This window comes from Salmo salar, chromosome 06, assembly GCF_965601325.2.
Source record: "Salmo salar chromosome 06, fSalSal1, whole genome shotgun sequence".
Taxonomy (NCBI): domain Eukaryota; kingdom Metazoa; phylum Chordata; class Actinopteri; order Salmoniformes; family Salmonidae; genus Salmo; species Salmo salar.
Window position 1 is genome coordinate 59011325 of NC_138296.1, and position 19472 is coordinate 59030796.

Consider the following 19472-nt stretch of genomic DNA (forward strand, 5'->3'; position numbering starts at 1 on the left):
AAGTCGGAAGTTTACATACACTTAGGTTGGAGTCATTAAAACTCGTTTTTCAACTACTCCACAAATTTCTTGTTAACAAACTATAGTTTTGGTCGGTTAGGACATCTACTTTGTGCATGACACAAGTAATTTTTCCAACAATTGTTTACAGACAGATTATTTCACTTATAACTCAGTGTATCACAATTCCAGTGGCTCAGAAGTTTACATACACTAAGTTGACTGCCTTTAAACAGCTTGGAAAATTCCAGAAAATGAAGTCATGGCTTTAGAAACTTCTGATAGGCTAATTGACATAATTTGAGTCAATTGGAGGTGTACCTGTGGATGTATTTCAAGGTCTACCTTCAAACTCAGTGCCTCTTTGCTTGACATCACGGGGAAATCAAAAGAAATCAGCCAAGACCTCAGAAAGCAAATTGTAGACCTCCACAAGTCTGGTTCATCCTTGGGAGCAATTTCCAAACGCCTGAAGGTACCACATTCATCTGTACAAACAATAGTACGCAAGTATAAACACCATGGGACCACGCACCCATCCTACCGCTCAGGAAGGAGACGCGTTCTGTCTCCTAGAGATAAACGTACTTTGGTGCGAAAAGTGCAAATCAATCCCAGAACAACAGCAAAGGACCTTGTGAAGATGCAGGAGGAATCAGGTACAAAAGTATCTATATCTACAGTAAAACAAGTCCTATATCGACATAACCTGAAAGGCCGCTCAGCAAGGAAGAAGCCACTGCTCCAAAACTGCCATAAAAAAGCCAGACTACAGTTTGCAACTGCACATGGGGACAAAGATCATACTTTTGGAGAAATGTCCTCTGGTCTGATGAAACAAAAATAGAACTGTTTGGCCATAATGACCATCGTTATGTTTGGAGGAAAAAGGGAGATGCTTGTAAGCCGAAAAACACCATCCCAACCGTGAAGCATGGGGGTGGCAGCATCATGTTGTAGGGGTGCTTTGCCGCAGGAGGACTGGTGCACTTCACAAAATAGATTGCATCATGAGGGAGGAAAATTACGCGGATATATTGAAGCAACATCTCAAGACATCAGTCAGGAAGTTAAAGCTTGGTCACAAATGGGTCTTCCAAATGGACAATGACCCCAAACGTACTTCCAAAATTGTGGCAAAATGGCTTAGGACAACAAAGTCAAGGTATTGGAGTGGCCATCACAAAGCCCTGACCTCAATCCCATAGAAAATGTGTGGGCAGAACTGAAAGAGCGTGTGCGAGCAAAGAGGCCTACAAACCTGAATCAGTTACACCAGCTCTGTCAGGAGGAATGGGCCATAATTCACCCAACTTATTGTGGGAAGCTTGTGAAAGGCTACCCGAAACGTTTGACCTAAGTTAAACCATTTTAAAGGCAATGCTACCAAATACGAATTGAGTGTATGTAAACTTCTGACCCACAGGGAATGTGATGAAAGAAATAAAAGCTGAAATAAATCATTCTCTCTACTATTTTCCTGACATTTCACATTCTTAAAATAAAGTGGGGATCCTAACTGACCTAAGACAGGGAATTTTTACTAGGATTAAATGTCAGGAATTGTGAAAAACTGAGTTTAAATGTATTTGGATAAGGTGTATGTAAACTTCCGACTTCAACTGTACATCATTATTTATTCTCGGGAACACCGTTACATTTTTTTTTAAAACACTAAATGTAATTTTGCAGTGACTAAGCTTTTGTCTGACGGGTAATTTAAATGAAACTACAATAATCCAACCAATTGGACGCAATTCTATGATGATTCTATGATGATGATTCAACCAATTAAACAAAACCTTATTGCACATTTTCAAAATAGATCTTTCCAATTTAAACAAAACCCTCTCTCATGCAACTTAAGACGTGTGTTTCAAGAAGATCTTAGTTTTGGGGGGGATTTGGAGAGGGCGTTGGGGACCTACAACACACTACCTTTGGTAGATGGTCTTGAGGGTGACCTAGTGTTAGGGGGTAGAGTGGGACTACAGTACACTACCTTTCCTAGATGGTCTTGGGTGTAGTTTTAAAGGACAACACTACCTCTCATAGATGGTCTTGAGGGCGGCCTGGTCGGGAATGCCGTCGGTCTCCTCCAGGAATAGGATGAGCCAGGAGGTCCTGTAGGGCCACGTCTCAGTAAGGTTGATCCACGACGCCAGGCGGTCCCAGTTGAACGTGATCTGATTGGCCCTTAGCAGACGACCTGTAGACAAACAGAACAGCATTGTGCCAGTCATCCTGGAGAAAACAAACAGTCTTTCCTCCACAATATATTATTCACAATAATCTGTCCATTCATCATTTTCTAGATGGTCAATTGTGGTTTATGTAGTAAACCCAGTGACAAACATGGGGGTAGCTACTGTGTGTGTGTGTGTGTGAGCGCGCGCATCTGTCTGTCTGCATGACTCTGTGTGTGTTTGTGTCTTGACTGTGTGTGCCTGTGTGACCCACCTGTGACAGAGACTATGTTGAGCAGCCTCCTCATGGTCTGGGGACTGATGTCACTGAACCAGTCCTCTGTCACCAGCAGCTTGCTCAGGTCAAAGGACATCTGCCGCGTCACCGTCCTCTGCATCTGCCTGCGCCGGTATGTGTCCTATACACAGAGAAACCATATATTAACTTTGTTTAAATGTCGACTTTGGGCACGCAAAAAAGGTCCAACTCGGCCCCTTTCTCAAAACTCTAACAGAAATGGGGTGTGCCTTTGGTGATTCATCGATGTGTCATTCTGGTAATACGCGCCGTGACCGACATAGCTAGTTATTTAGCCAAGCTAGCCACTTTAGCTAGCCACTAACTCCTTAAATGTGTGTGTTGACGTCATTTCACAGGATTTGTTTTTGGACGGAAGCTGTAGAGATCGGTAAGAAATGGCACTTCTGTAGCCAAATATCTTATTCACCCATTTGTTTTTGTTTTTAAGCATTAAATTACCTGGTATAATGATCTTTATTGACCACAGGACACACGTTCAACATCCCATATGAAAGATGGCACCCTACACAGGGCAATGTCCCCAATCCCTGCCATGGGGCATTGGGAGCTTTTTTTCAGACCAGAGGAAAGAGCTATGGGATTGGTCAGGGATGGGTCTCAAGTGGCACCCGATCTCCTTTATAGTGCACTACTTATAACCTTAAAACAAAATGTTTCTGGTAAAAATAAGTGCACTACAAAGGGAATAGAATCAAAGCACCTGCATATGACTGAATTTACATGTGTAGATATATGTGTGGTTATTATATTGATTTAAACATGCCCAATCTGAAGGCTTTTGATGATACTGTTGGTGACAGTGTTGACCCATATGCCAGTCCTCTTCCGGAATCCACCAGGCCACACACACAAACATGCACGGCAAGAAGTGCACCAGCAGAAATGGTCACCCTGATGCTAGCTCCAAGTCAACATTGCAGTTTTTTGTTTACTCGTGTCATTTTTTACTTTATTTGCTCAGGACGTTTTGGGGATTTTTATGATAGACATGCACTTCTGGACATCAGAACAGCGGTTCTTCACCAGAAAAATGGACTTTCCAGAACCGTACACTTTTTCTTTTGTTCCCCAGAAGCAGTCCCATTAATTCCGGCAGCCCTACCAAAAAGACAACGATGGAGGCGAGGAAGGAGAGCCGTTCTAGTCAGACTAAGAAGGGCAAATCATCCACCACTTCCTAGTTTTCTACTAGCAAATGTACAGTCTCTGGACAATAAGGTAGACAAGCTCAGGGCAAGGATTTCCTATCAACGGGACATGAGAGACAGTAACGTAATACTCCTGACTGACATGGCTATCAGATTCCGTGCTGAATCCAGCTATCCAGCCTGCTGAGTTTTCCCTACATTGCGCGGACCGGTCGAAGGAATTATCCAGGAAAAGTAAAGGAGGAGGGGTTTGCTTCATCATCAACAACACAATGGTGTGACTGTGGTAATGTATAAACCTTACGACTTTTTGCTCTCCCGATCTGGAATATCTCACAACTAAATGTCGACCCCAAAATACTAACACTTGCTGTCTCCCTGCACAGACCTGCACCTTTGAGACTATTTGCACCTTAGAGACTCTCCAAACATTCAACCCATACACACAAACACATACTGCTGTTCTACTATATACTATTAATTCATCTGCGTGACCAAGGCTGTTACTATGCATAGTACCTCTTCTTTTACTATTGATATTATTGATTATTGTACTGCAATGTTGAGGCAGCGAGCACACAAGCATTTCACTGTACCTTTTATCCCTGCTGTAAACTGTGTACGTGACAAATAAAATGAGAGTTGGATTTGACACACAAACACTCTTCTCTCTCTTACCCTGCGGTTTAGGGTGGTCTTGCTGCCAGACTTTGTCATCTCTCCGATGCTGTGCTGAGATAGCTTCCTGTCCAGCTCCTCATGCCAGCCTACAAGACAGAGACAGGAAAGATGTAGATGAGAAATCAGAGCTAATAACAGACCAATCGTTTGACACATTCAGTCATAGTCCTGATTTGGGAGCTACAGTTGAGTGCAATGGGAGCCATTTGGGTTTTGCAGGTGGCTGTATGTGTTCAGTGTCTGGATGAATGCGAATGAGCGCGTGTGCACGAGTCATGTGTGTGCACGAGTCATGTGTGGCTGTGTGAGTCCATCTTTACCGTCTGAGAGGTACGGATTACCGTCTGAGTTGCTGGTGTCTCCGTTAGCAGGCGCTGCCACACACATCTTCCTGGCGCTACTCAACCCCCGGCTGTTGAGGAAGACGGGCAGGTGGACGATGTTCCTCATGTAGTCATGGCCGTTGATGTTGGAGTCCCTGAGCACGCTGTTCAGGTTCTGGTTGATGGCCTTGATGATGATGTGGGGGTCGCTGGTGAAGATGGAGATGAAGGGGCCTTTGGAAAACAGCACCCTCACCTGGTGAAGCAGGGAGAAGCAAGGTACATATGGTGAGGTGTGTGGGGAAAGAAAGGTGTGTGTGTGTTAAATTATCCTTGTGGGTACCAGAAGTCCTCACAGGATAGTAAAACAAGGAAAATTCAGACAAGTGGGGACATTTTGCCAAACCCCACAAGGAAAAATGCTATTTTAGGCTTACGGGTTAGGTTTAGGGTTAGGGTTATAATTAGTGATAGGAGTTAGGCATAGGTATAGTTTTAGGGCTAGGAGCTAAGGTTAGTTTTAGGGTTACAATTAGGGTTAGGGGTTAGGGTTAGGTATAGTTTTAGGGTTAGGAGCTAAGGTTAGGTATAGTTTTAAGGTTAGGAGTTAAGGTTAGGTTTAGGGTTAAGGAAAATAGGGGTTAGGGAAAATAGGATTTGGGAAGGGAATCAATTTGGTCCCCACAAGGATAGCATTACAAAGCCGTGTGTGTGTGTGTGTGTGTGTGTGTGTGTGTGTGTGTGTGTGTGTGTTAGGGTGTGTGTAGCATATTCATTGTTTCTATTCTAAAACCTTTTCCACAGCAGTCAGCTCATAACTCCATTATCCCAATGGGCAAGACAATGAAATATTATATTTTGTGACTGCTATCAAAGTCTCGACAAATTGCTCTAATCAATGAGGGTTGTTGCTTCTGACTACAAAGACATCTTACATAAAATATCCATTATTTCCTTTGACCTAAGATTGTATTTGTAAACAAGAAGCAGCAAGTTTAGATCCTCAAATAAATTGATCAGATTACAGAAAATTGCATTACTGTAAATAATAAGAAAAATCATGACAGCTTCTGGAACCTTTGTGAGTGATGTATGTGTGTTCTTTCTATTGGGACAGATCGGAATAATTCCATTTGCAGACAAAAGCCCCACACAAGGTGAGGAGTTGGGGAACATATCAATGTTACTGTTCGAGGTTATACAGTATACCCAACCACCCTGTGACTGTGTGTGTGTGTGTAAGCCGTGTCCAGGCCGCTCTGCCTCCTTAGGCGAGACATAGAAATCTCTGCCCCCCTCCTATCCCCGCAAAACCAGAATAGCGTAGCACAGTGTTGGCTCGCAATGCAGTTGTGACAGCCCATCCATGTTGTACCGTTTGTAAAACAGGCATTTGCATTGGCTTTATTAGCCTAGACATTATTCCGGACCAATGATTAAGACTAAACATTTTGGCTATTTAAGATGGGCATACGAGCTACCCAAGTTTATCAGGAGTAATTGTTTGCATATTTGCAATGAGAATCAATGTGTTTACACAGCGAGAAATGCAGAAGTATTTTCTTATTCGCTATGATCAGCTCGTTTTTTACTAATAGGCTTACATTCATGACAATTTAGCCCACGGAGTGCTGTTGAGGTGACTGTATTACCGCCACACTTCCACGTGGTCGCTAAATCACAGTAATCTCCTTTTATGCACTCTGGACATGCTTTGGTAGTACCCAACTCACTAACGACGATCAGGTCCTAATGGCCTAGTACTTTACTGTCCCTCCAGCCACTCTGACATCAATGCAAATCATATCAAACACATATCATCAAAGCAGTAGGCCTATTGTACTTTTAAAAACTCACCTCAGTGTGATTGATCAATTTGAAGAAAGAAGTTCAACAGCAGGTTGAAACAGTGTAAAACATAGTTGTGGATGTTGTTTCAAAGCTACACAGAATGTCTCACCACCATGCGTTTCCATCTCCTCTCTCTCCTTTATTCCTTTCTCGAGCACGCAGACGGACTGTCAACAGTTTAGTGAAATGTATTTAATTGCAAAAACATACTACTGTAGATGTTCCCACACAGACTTGACTTGGTTTCCCAAATTAAGCACTGGGTAGCTGCAGGAACAAGGTTGGAGAGCCCATGGCAAACAGAGTATGGGCAGAATATCACCTGTTGGGGCAGCGAAAGCATGCTCCTCAAACAGCGGTTGATGCATGGAGTGAAGTAAGTGTTCTTCTATTTATTTCTCAGCTGCTCATATAAAGCACATGCTCCGCCGTCAAACCGAAGTAGCTTACAAAACAGACCGGCGGGAAAGCGTGCAGCCTCCATTTGCTATTCGAGTGCATACAGATGACATGTCTTTTTCTCCCCTGCCCTGTTCCTGCCCATTTGATAACGGGCCATTCTAAATCAAAACTAAATTTGACATATTAGTAAAGACGAGATTCAATTGAGTATAGTCTGATGGGTGAAAATATGATCACTTGATGAGGGAACAGCTGTGCAGCCAGAGGCAAGGGACAGGGCACGCTTTTTTTTGTACTTTCTCAAATCATCAATAGTCTATAGCCGCATCATGCATACCATATATGATTCGATTTCTAAGGCATTCTAAGGTTTGTATCATTCACAACTCAAGTTGTCACGTAACTAAAAATGTTGCATATAGGACCTGTTTCAAATGATCACTTATACGTTCAACACAGCCACTTCATAAGCACAGTCATTCTGTAATGGGAAAAATACCCTTTGTATTTTATTCAGTTATATTCTTCTTACTATAAAATCATCTAAAATAAAATAACAGCACCGGACTTATAAGCATATATTGTCATCTAAATGAACTAGCCCACAGCCTATGGCATGGAGCATAGCCAGATAACACAGGCCTACAGTAGGCAAACTCATCTTCAGTTCTTCTGAAATACATTCTTGTCATATCATGTTTCTTTAGACCTGACTAAAATAAATAATGTATTTATTGTGATGGTATATATGACATTGATTTATTTGACTTTTTAAAATGTAGATGTTCCAAAGCGCATCAGCAGCGTGTATGCGTGGAGGCCTGGAGATGATAAAGGAGTTTATGTTAATTAACGGTCAATTACCGTGAGACTGGCAGTCTTTTGCTTGACAATAACCGGCTGACAACATTTCATGACCGCCACAGCCCTACTCCTGAGTAGCCCAATTTCATTCCATATTGCCCATTTTATTTTGACCTGTCCCGTTTTCAGGATATGGTGTTTGTTAACATGTGAAGTCATATTCAAATCGAAGTGCATTTTTATTTGATAGGCCACGCCCTTCTGGCTATTTGTCATAAATATGGTCTCAAGTCTATAGGCTACAGAAAAACCACATAGGCTACTGCTCTTTCTACTATAGGATACATAATTTATGTAGAGGACTTGAGCGTTGGTGGACTGCCACAGCACTGCGTCTCCCCAACAGCACCCTAGAGAGGCACGCTGGGCACGCACAAGATAAATATTTTGAGGCCCTGACTTTGGCAAAGTGGGCACTGCTTAACATGGTGCGGCATCAGCACTCACCTAAATGGCCCATATGCCACTGGGGGAGAGACGTTTTCATTGTTTTGGGCAGAATTATGTGAAGCGGTATGTGTTGTCGGAGGTGCATCTTGGTCAGTTCGATGCCGCCCTCGTCAACCTGCCGTCTAGGTGGCCGCCTAATCCTGCCTAATGGGCGGGCCGCCCCTGTGCGTGTGAGGTGCTCGCTGCATGTGTGTGTGTCTGTGAAGGGACCTCAGTTCCCCACCTAGCAACCCTGTCTGTCACGCCTGCTCCCGCCCTTCCCTCCCCAGCATTGCGCACTCCTGCCATCATCATTACGCACACCTACCTTTTCCCCGTCACGGGCATCAGCTATTGGACTCCCTGGACTCAATCACCTCTGTCATTACCTTTCCTATATCTGTCTGGTTCCCCGCTCTGTTCCCTGCTTCTGCATTGATTGTCATACGTCCTTGTTTACCCGTGTGCTGATGCTGTTCCTGTCTTGTTCTATGTCTGTTTCCGATTAAGTGTTTGACTCCCCCATACCTGCTTCTCATCGCCGCCGTCGGTCCTTACACCGTCAAGTGGTTTGAATCTCTTGGTTGGGGCTACCACTCAAATATATACACTACATTGCCAAAAGTATATGGACACCTGCTTGTCGAACATCTCATTCCAAAATCAAGGACATTAATATGGAGTTGGTCCCCCCTTTAATGCTATAACAGCCTCCACTCTTCTGGGAAGGCTTTTCACTAGATGTTGGAACATTACTGCAGGGACTTGCTTCCATTCAGCCACAAGAGCATTAGTGAGGTCGGGCACTGATGTTGGGCGATTAGGCCTGGCTCACAGTCGGCATTCCAATTCATCCCAAAGGTGTTCAATGTGATTGAGGTCAGGGCTCTGCGCAGGCCAGTCATTTTCTTCCACATCAATCTCGCCATGGATCTCGCTTTCTGCACGGGGGCATTGTCATGCTGAAACATAAAAGGGCCTTACCCAAACTTTTGCCACAAAGTTGGAAGCAGAGAATTGTCTAGAAAGTAATTGTATGCTGGAGCGTTAAGATTTCCCTTCACTGGAACTAAGGGGCCTACCCCGAACCATGAAAAACCATTATTCCTCCTCCACCTAACTTTAAAGTAGGCACTATGCATTAGGGTAGGTAGCGTTGTCCTGGCATCCACCAAACCCAGATTTGTCCGTCGGACTGCCAGATGGTGAAGCGTTTCCACTCCAGAGTCCAATGTCGGCAAGCTTTACACCACTCCAGACGACGCTTGGCTTTGTGCATGGTGTTCTTAGGCTTGTGTGTAGCTGCTCGGACATGGAAACCCATTTCATGAATCCACTAATTTGAAGAGGTGTCCACATACTTTTGGCCATGTAGTGTAAGTTGTTTCTATTCTATTCTAAAACTATTTTATATTCCCCTACAGCTCAGTCAGCTAATAACTCCATTATCCCAATGAACCAAAGACACTGAAATATTACATTTTGTGACCGCTATCAAATGTCTAGATAAATTACTCTAAACATATGAGTGATGTTGGTTATTCCGTTACAAAGACATCTTACATAGAAGACCCATTATTTCCCCAGATCAAAGATTTCATTAGTAAACAAGAAGCAGCGAGTTCAGATGGCCTTGCTCCTATAATAAATTGATCAGATTAAAGACAATTGTATTACTGACAGCTTCTGGAATCTTTATGACTGATGTATGACTATGTGTTGTTTGCTCTCTTGGGACAGATTGTTTTCGGAAATAACTCAAAAGTTTGCACAAGGGTGAGATGTTCAAAAAAGTTACTGCTGAGAGTTATACGGTATACCCTATCACCCTGTGACTGTGTGTGTGTGTGTGTGTGTGTGTGTGTGTGTGTGTATCTCTTACCGTATCCAGCATCTGCAGTACTTTGTCCTGTTCACAGGAGTCCAGGCCGTCTATGATGACAGCCAGACGCGTCTGGTTCTGAGTGAAGCCATCGATGGTCTTAGCCATCCTCGCCATCAGCTCCACCTCATTCTTCAACACCTGAGGATGGAGGAGAGAGAGGTACAGCGAGATATAAAGATATGTAGAGACAGGTAGCAGGTATGTGTGTATGTTTGTTTTTGTGTGTACATGCATGTGTGGCTGTTTGCAGTGCACTCTACCTTCATGAAGCCCTCGCTCTTGAGCTTGTGCATCTTGTTGGCGGCGCTGTGCAGCCTCTTCCTCTGGGAGTTTAGCACCGAGTCGGCCACCTGCCACCAGGTCCGGCAGTTGAGTACCAGCGCCAGGCCCACCACGCTGGCCATGGCGATCAGCACGGCATTCACCGTCTGGTTGGCAACGTCCACCTTTATGCATTTTGAAATTGTCTTATTCAACATTGGTGAAGCAATTCAGACTTTTTAATCACATTGGTTTCAGAACCTGCAATAATGCTAAAAGACCAATAAGCTAGACTAATAAAGGAAACCTTGAAGACGGCGAGGAGGGCCATGCCGGTGATCAGGCAGCCCAGGATGAAGACGAAGATGACGAAGGAGGGAACGCAACATGTCTTCTTCCACTTCTTCTTCCCTATAATACAATTTTGAATGACTATCTGAACAGAAATGCCTATTTTTGCTGCTTATGATCAATTTAACATGAAAACATAGAAAACAGTAGGTATAAAGTATTCAGTGGGCATACAAATATTTTGAAACAGGAAGTAGGCTACTAACTAAGCTTGTTCAATAAGAACATTCATTCTTATTGTCTGTTGGACGTTTGCAAGCCTTTGTTCTTAGTTCCTACTGAAAACTGTGTGTTAACGAATGTAGTGACTGATAGTGACTCAAAGTAGTGCCAATAGTAGAACACATTTGCCCAAGGGGATTCAATAAAGTAAACTGAATTGACTAGTCTGTCCTCCTCTGGTCCTTACCATGTGATTCCTCCGTCTTGAAGACCCTGAAAAGGCGGCTGGCCATGAAGCCAAACTCCCTCTCACAGGCATCAGACAGGGTGGCTATCATCTCTGCCAGGCTGGTCTCTCCTCCCACACTGGACAGACGGTTGTAGTCCGTGAACAGGAACCTGCAGGGACACAACAGTAGAGGGAGAGGAGTGGACATATTAAATCATTGGTCACACACAAACTACAACTTAGAACGGCTTTATATGGAATTCATAAAGTCTCCATGAGCGCTACATAAATAATATGCAAATAATTGACAAATCAAGGCATATAATGACGTGATGTAAAGAAGTTAATTACATCCAGGACTGATGTGATAAATACGGCATGTGATTGTAGTTTAGATTTCTGGCTTTGCTAAGAGGGATTTGGTAGTGATTTTGGGTGGGTGAGGAGGGGTGTGTGTACCAGATGGGCAGAGAACAGGTGGTCTGTGTGTGTGTGTGTGTGTGTGTGCGCGCGGTTGCGTGTGTGTTATACCTGACGGGCAGTGCGCGGGTGGTCTGTTCAGGCAGGTCAGGGGGGTTGACGAACATCAGTTTGAGCAGCAGCTCCAGGTAGCCGATGTGTCGTGCCAGACTGGTACTGATCACCCATGCCCAGTTCCAGTTCTCCCCCTCACGACGACTGCCGAAGTACACCACCACTACAGAGCGAGGGAAACAGTTATCTCCAAACTGGATCATTAACAGCCACCACCACTACAGGCCAAATGAAGACAGCCAGAGTTTAAAAAAAACTGTTCCTGTGTCATTACAAGGGTTTGGAAAAGCCAGTCAGTATAGTGCATAGGCTGTGTTTTAATATACTGTTTATTCAAGCATTAAGTCCAGTAAAAAGTATGAATCCTTTTTCGAACACTGCCCTCTAGTGTGGCACTTGAAAATAACTTAATACTACTGGACTACATACAAAATGGAGGACAAAGTGACGGTCTCACCGAAGAAGACATAGACCAGGGCCAGCAGGCTCAGGGAGACGGCAATGGCCAGCTTGGGGTCAACGGTGAAGCCCAGGACCAGAGCTACCGAACCACACAGCAGCAGGGACAGGAACAACACCATCCAGGAAAACTGGAACAACGGCTCCACCTGCTGGCCAGCAAATGTCTTCATCTCATCTGGAGAGGGGAAGAAAAGGAGGGGGTGAATGAGGAGTAAGATCAGGCGAGAATGAGTTCATAAAATAATTTCTTAATATTAACAGCTATCTTATTATTAACATGTATAACATATTGTTAAAGGAGTAGTTCACTATTTTACAACTTAATGTTAGATGGTTCCTCACCCTGAAAGTAATCTATTGACCAAGAGAAAATGTAATCCAACAGCCACTACAAACTTTAGCTTACTTTAGCCATCACAAGCTAACAATCAATGGAAGTGATGGGGGCTTGTGAGCATTAATTATATTTTTTACGGCCAAATCACCTTTAAGTAACATCAAACCAAATATGCAGTTGATTTCAGGTGATTTAGACATATATTTTCTAAACGCTCACATGCTCCCATCACTTCCATTGATTGTTAGCTTGTTATGGCTACGGTTGTAGTGGCTGTTTAAAGAACCTTTTACCCTGGATTACCGTTTCTCTTGGCCCATAAATTACTTTCAGGGTGAGGAACCATCTAACATCAAGTTCTAAAATAGTGAACTACTCCTTTAACATATCATTCTTTTTTGGTTTGACGGGTTCTGTCCTATTTGAGCAGTATCATAAACGCTCAGACTCCTCTATAGAAGTGAGTGGAGCAATGGCAAGCAAACTGCCTTATAGAGAGAGATACAGTGAGCTCCAAAAGTATTGGGACAGTGACACATTTTTGGGAAATGACACAAAAAGTATATGAAAATGATACAATGACTATGAAGTTAAAGTGCACACTGTCAGATTTAATTACATTTTTTTATTTATGTGAACCGTTTATAAATTACAGCACTTTTTATACATAGTTCCCCCCCCCCCCCCCATTTTAGGGGACCAAAAGTATTGGGACAAATTCACTTATATGTGAATTGAAGTAGTGAAAAGTTTAGTATTTGGTCCAATATTCCTAGCACGTAATGATTACATCAAGTTTGTGACTCTAAAAACTTGTTGGATGGTATTGCTGTTTGTTTTGGTTGTGTTTCAGATTATTTTGAGACCAATAGAAATGAATGGTAAACAAATGTATTGTGTCATTTTGGAGTCACTTTTACTGTAAATAAGAATACAATATGTTTCTAAACACTTCTACATTAAAGTGGATGCTACCATGATTACGAAAAGTTACAAAAGCACAAATATGATACCCCCAAGACATGCTAACCTCTCACCATCACAATAACAGGGAAGATTAGCATTTTTTGGAGGTATGATATTTATGCCTCTAACTTTCTCTCTCATCAATATTCACGATTCATTCAGGATTATCTGTAATCACGGTAGCACCAACATTAATGTAGAAGTATTGAGAAACATATTCCATTCTTGTTTACAATAAAATAGACTCCAAAATTACACATCAAAAAAATGAAATGTAAAAAAAAAAATGGACACAGTTGAAGTCGGAAGTTTACATACACTTAGGTTGGAGTCATTCAAACTCGTTTTTCAACCACACAACAAATTTATTGTTAACAAACTATAGTTATGGCAAGTCGGTTAGGACATCTACTTTGTGCATGACCCAAGTCATTTTTCCAACAATTGTTTACAGACAGATTATTTCACTTATAAAATCACTGTGTCACAATTCCAGTGGGTCAAAAGTTTACATGCACTAAGTTGACTGTGCCTTTAAACAGCTTGGAAAATTCCAGAAAATTATGTCATGGCTTTAGAAGTTTCTGATAGGCTAATTGACATAATTTGAGTCAATTGACATAATTTGAGTCAATTGGAGGTGTACCTGTGGATGTATTTCAAGGCATACCTTCAAACTCAGTGCCTCTTTGCTTGACATCATGGGAAAATCAAAAATCAGCCAAGACCTCAGAAAAGAAATTGTAGACCTCCACAAGTCTGGTTCATCCTTGGGAACAATTTCCAAGCGCCTGAAGGTACCATGATCATCTGTACAAACAATAGTGCGCAAGTATAAACACCATGGGACCACGAAGCCCATGGTGCTCAGGAAGGAGACGCGTTCTGTCTCCTAGAGATGAACGTACTTTGGTGTGAAAAGTGCAAATCAATCCCAAAACAACAGGAAAGGACCTTGTGTACCTGTTTCCTCCAGCATCTTCACAATTATCTATATCCACAGTAAAACGAGTCCAATATCATCATAACCTGAAAGGCCGCTCAGCAAGGAAAAAGCCACTGCTCCAAAACCGCCATAAAGCCAGACTACGGTTTGCAACTGCACATGGGGACAAAAATCATACTTTTTAGAGAAATGTCCTCTGGTCTGATGAAACAAAAATAGAACTGTTTGGCCATAATGAGCATCGTTAGAGGAAAAAGGGGAAGGCTTGCAAGCCTAAGAACACCATCCCAACCGTGTAGCAACGGAGTGGAAGCATCATGTTGTAGGGGTGCTTTGCTGCAGGAGGGACTGGTGCACTTCACAAAATAGATGGCATCATGAGGGAGGGAAATTATGTGGATATATTGAAGCAACATCTCAAGACATCAGTCAGGAAGTTAAAGCTTGGTGGCAAATGGTTCTTCCAAATGGACAATGACCCCAAGCAAACTTCCAAAGTTGTGGCAAAATGGCTTAAGGACAACAAAGTCAAGGTATTGGAGTGGCCATCACAAAGCCCTGACATCAATCCTATAGAAAATGTGGGGGCAGAACTGAAAAAGCATGTGTGAGCAAGGAGGTCTACAAACTTGACTCAGTTACACCAGCTCTGTCAGGAGCAATGGGACAAAATTCACCCAACTTATTGTGGGAAACTTGTGGAAGGCTAACCAAAACGTTTGACCCAAGTTTAACAATTTAAAGGCAATGCTACCAAATACTAATTTAGTGTATTTAAACTTCTGACCCACTGGGAATGTGATGAAAGAAATAAAATCTGAAATAAATAATTCTCTACTATTATTCTGACATTTCACATTCTTATAATAAAGTGGTGATCCTAACTGACCTAAGACAGGGAATGTTTACTAAGATTAAATGTCAGGAATTGTGAAAAGCTGAGTTTAAATGTATTTGGCTAAGGTGTATGTAAACTTCCGACTTCAACTGTATATTTATATTTTGAAATCTGGCCGCAGACCCCACTTTGAGAACCCCTGGTATAAATAATACTCTAATTCTGTTTTAGTTCCTTACCTTCCAGTTTCTTGAGCAGGAAGGACTTGCCGCTGCCCCACTGGGCGTACAAGCCCACACAGATGGGTGGCTGCATGGTGGGCTCACTGAGGATGTCTGCCAGGGCACTGCTGTACAGGTCATAACCCAGCATGTCTCCGTCAGACTCAGTAGGGGACAGGTGGCCTTGGAGGGGACACAGACAGATGGAATGAGGTTACTTACAGCTCTACAATATCTACATTATTTACCGTTATTTGGTTACAAGTCTACAATATTTATATAAGTAATATTGTCAGAGAACAGAGGCTAAAATGTGACTCCCAGTCTTATCGAATCCATCACACAGGTAATGTCCTTTATGGTATTCTACTAGATTTTCACTGCCGAAAGTCACTGACCGAGCTTCCGGAGAGAAAGGATACTCACGGGCTCCAAAGATCTGGGTGAGGATGCTCTTCTGGTGGCTGCAGTCGATGTTGTAGGGCGTCTCTCCGGCCTTGTTGGGCCGGTACAGCAGGCGGCCATCTTTCGGGTTACGGAGGAGGAGCTCCGCCAGCCTGCGGCTCCGCCCACGTATGGCGATGTGGAGAGGGGTGTCGCCTCTCTAGTGGGAGACAGGTAGGATCAGCCCACATAACTAGTCTTTTTGACATTCTGTAGGCCATGTATATGGTTTATTATACGTTACATATGGACGGCGATAGATTATTGTACAGGTGGTTTGGATGCTAGGTTTAATAAAGGTTAAATATCTTGTACCTTATCTACAGCTGACACCTTGGCTCCTTTGTCCAGCAGAAGCTCCACTATGTCAATATTCCTCATCTTAGTGGCCTTGATCAGAGGGCTCTCTGAATCCTGAGACAAGAAAACACATGATTATGGTTTGGAGAACAGTGACTACAGTAGATGGCTGTGTATGTGTCTGGGTTGTCACATAGTTCAAACATTCAAAAGGCACTCGCACATCTGAGCAAACTTTTTTGGAGGTGCATGGTAACTGTTGAACAAGATGAAGGAAAAAGGAAACCGCACACTGCTCTTGATAGTATCACTGATCTTTAATAAGCTTGAAATATGGTTGTTGCCTCTTACCTTGGTGCAGGACTCTGTGTCGGGGTTGCACTGAAGGATATCTCTCACCATGGTGGCGTTGCCTTTCTCCACGGCCCAGTACAGGGCTGTCTTGTTATCCTACAAGAGGTCAAAATGTATTGTTGTAAGGCAGTTGAGGTGAATTGTATGTACTTTCTTCTATAATGTCTCCGTCCCAACTGGCATACCATCCCCGAAATAGTGCACTACTGTTGACCAGATTCCCTGTGGGCCCTGGTCAACAGTAGTCCACTATATAGGGCAGCCTTTCTTTAAGTATGGGTTTGGGTCGCGACGTGTCAGAGTAAATGTATAATTATTTGATGAATTACTGGAATTGATTTGGCCAAGTACAACTGCACTCTCTGTTCAGTGCACTCTCTGCTTAGCAGCTGTGTCTCTGGTCAGTTTGGCAGCAGCGCAAGTGGGAGGGAGATGTGCGTATGCTTCGTGGTTTGCCGGATCTTTTTTACGGCAGATTTCTTGAAGATCACTCTGCGACCCACACGATGCAGCGTTGTCGTTCAGCACTAGATGATGCGCTGTCAGCCACTGACTTGTCATTCCCACTCGCCATTGAATGGACTCAAGCTAGCCACAAGTTCTGACTGAGCTCAATCGTCACGAAGCGCAAATACAGCGATGAGTTCCCTCTCTTGGTTTCACACACATTTTGAGAAATAACAAAGAGCGCCCACAATGTGTTTTGTGCGGGGAAGTGCTTCGTAATGAGTCTATCAAAATGAACAAATCAAATGACACACCAAGACCAAACATCCACAGCGTGAAGTTAAGCCCAGGGAGTTCTTTCAGAACAGGGCAGAATACTTCAGGAAACAGTGCTTCGACCGTAGAAGAGTAAGTCAGTTAGCAAGGCATTGTTGTCATTTTATAACAGGTGATGATAAGCAGAAATAAGGGAGTACTATCTCTGACAGTAGTCGATGTGAGTTTCTCTTTCAAACAATCCCCTTGTACACAGCTAATAGCTAGCTAGCTAACATCAACTTTAGCCAAAGCAAGCTAGCTAGCTACTGATAGTGCAACCCTAAGTAACAGTACCTACTGTACATCTTAGTGTAGAAGTTATTGTGGAAAACATGTCTCGGTTGGAACTGTTGCTGTTAAAACACAAGTAACCCTTTTTATTCTGAACTGGAATAAACTGATTGAAGTGAGATGCTTTTTGAGGCAAACACACTCACTCACACAGTTCTGGGTTGCTCGTCTACAGCAAGAAGTGGTCTCCTGCCTGACTGAGAAAGCAGTAGATGTTCTGGTCCAGTTTGGCACCACATACCTATACGAGTCAAGGTTCTCAACTCTGGCGTACTTAAAAAAACAAGTACAGGAACAGACTCGATGCTGAGCACGACCTCTGGGTTGCACTGTCAAAAACTGAGCCCAGAATAGACATGCTTGATGAAAACTTCAACCAACCACACAGCTCTCATTAGGACTGTGTGTGTTATCTGGTCTACATCTGTGTGATGTGATCAATCAGTTTATTCCAGTTCAGAATGATAACACTTTCTTGTATTTTAACAGCAACAGTTCCAACCGAGACAGATATAGAAGAGAGTTTTTAAATGGGGAAAATAAACATGAATAGCTATTTTTATGGGTATTTTATTGTTATTTGTTTTTGTCTACATTGCATTTGTTTTAGGCATACGCGCAATGTAATGTACCAATATTTACGTATAGTTGCATGTTTTCATAAGCTTGGGTCCCCGAAAAACACAGAATTTCTAATTTGGGTTCCAGGCTGAAAAAGTTGAAGAACCTCATATAGGATATAGGGTGCAATTTTGGATGCACGGTATGTGTCTTATCTGAAGTAGCCAGGTGTCAAACTCATTACCTGTCCTCTGATGTCGATATCAGCGTATTTGTGCAGCAGAGCCCTCACTATCTCCACATGGCCTCCTCTCACTGCCCCGATAAGCACTGTGTCTCCACTCTGTACCACACACACACACACACACACACACACACACACACACACACACACACACACACACACACACACACACACAAAATAGGTCACCAAACAGCATAGACACTACATCCACATCTCAATACAGCACCTATAATACAAAATATGTGTCTGAGTGTGCTCCTTTGCCCACCCTGTCTGGTATGTTGACGTAGGTGCCAGCGTCCAGCAGGTCCTGTACTATCTCAGTGTAGCCCTCCTTGGCAGCGATCATCAGGGCTGTGTTGCCGTCCTTTTCCGTCATGTTCACGTTAGGGTTCCTCTTCAGAAGCTCCTTCACCACCTCAGTGAAACCTCCCTTCACTGCCACAATCAGAGCTGTCATCGAGTTCTACAGGGGGTGGTGTGGAGAGAGGGAGGGAATGAGGAACAGTGGAAAGAGAGAGAGGGAGGGGGGAACGGAACAAAGGGAGAAAAGAGAGACAGAGGACAGGAAAGGGATAGAATGAGGAGAGGAGTAGAGAGTGCCGTGTGATTACGATGACAGTCAATCCATCCAAATTAACTACGCTTGATGTACAAAGCCTTTCTCTAGAGCTTTAAACAGATGATAAAACAGTGAGAGGTGTAGACCGCAGAACTAGAATACCGGTATGTATTAGAATGTCTGTTCATTATAATGTTATTCTATTTCTATGGTGTAGATCAGAGGTCATCAACTGGTCGATCGTTGTCGATCTCCAAGCCATTTCTAGTCAATTGCCAAACATTTCTGTAAAAAACCCAACGATAAAGCCTTGTGTTGCTATTTTTTTTATTAAGTCTCGGGCTGTTGGTGGTAGGTGCAGCCAATTCAGCTGCCCTGCGCGCCGGGGTAGGCAAACTGTTGCCATTTCATGTGTCTTAAGGTACAAACTGCCTTCCCGGTGGGCCTGGAGAGGAAATCAAGTGCACTATGCTACCGCTGGCCAATCAGATTGCTCAGATGACCGTGTCTGCAGTAACGTAGCAGGCATAAAAGAAAGCTAAGGCAAAATTGG

At 43.2% G+C, this 19472-nt stretch overlaps 1 protein-coding gene across 8 annotated transcripts in view; it reads right to left on the reverse strand.

Annotated features, from left to right (window-relative positions):
* Positions 1–19472, reverse strand: part of kidins220b (kinase D-interacting substrate 220b) — a 42927-nt gene that overhangs the window by 13244 nt on the left and 10211 nt on the right. For 4 of the 8 annotated variants that reach the window (XM_045720734.2, XM_014204842.3, XM_014204845.3 and 1 more), the window contains exons 8-23: positions 18626–18823; positions 18358–18456; positions 16494–16592; positions 16158–16256; positions 15825–16002; positions 15417–15581; positions 12086–12265; positions 11626–11791; positions 11113–11264; positions 10660–10763; positions 10352–10537; positions 10089–10229; positions 4679–4916; positions 4335–4423; positions 2461–2605; positions 2047–2209 (exon numbers count right to left, since the gene is read on the reverse strand). In XM_045720734.2, the coding sequence (XP_045576690.2) occupies positions 2047–2209; positions 2461–2605; positions 4335–4423; positions 4679–4916; positions 10089–10229; positions 10352–10537; positions 10660–10763; positions 11113–11264; positions 11626–11791; positions 12086–12265; positions 15417–15581; positions 15825–16002; positions 16158–16256; positions 16494–16592; positions 18358–18456; positions 18626–18823 (2402 nt within the window). Of the gene's footprint in view, positions 1–2046; positions 2210–2460; positions 2606–4334; positions 4424–4657; positions 4917–10088; positions 10230–10351; positions 10538–10659; positions 10764–11112; positions 11265–11625; positions 11792–12085; positions 12266–15416; positions 15582–15824; positions 16003–16157; positions 16257–16493; positions 16593–18357; positions 18457–18625; positions 18824–19472 lie in introns of all 8 variants that reach the window. The other 4 variants (XM_014204840.3, XM_014204844.3, XM_014204838.3 and 1 more) reach the window with 1 other exon arrangement.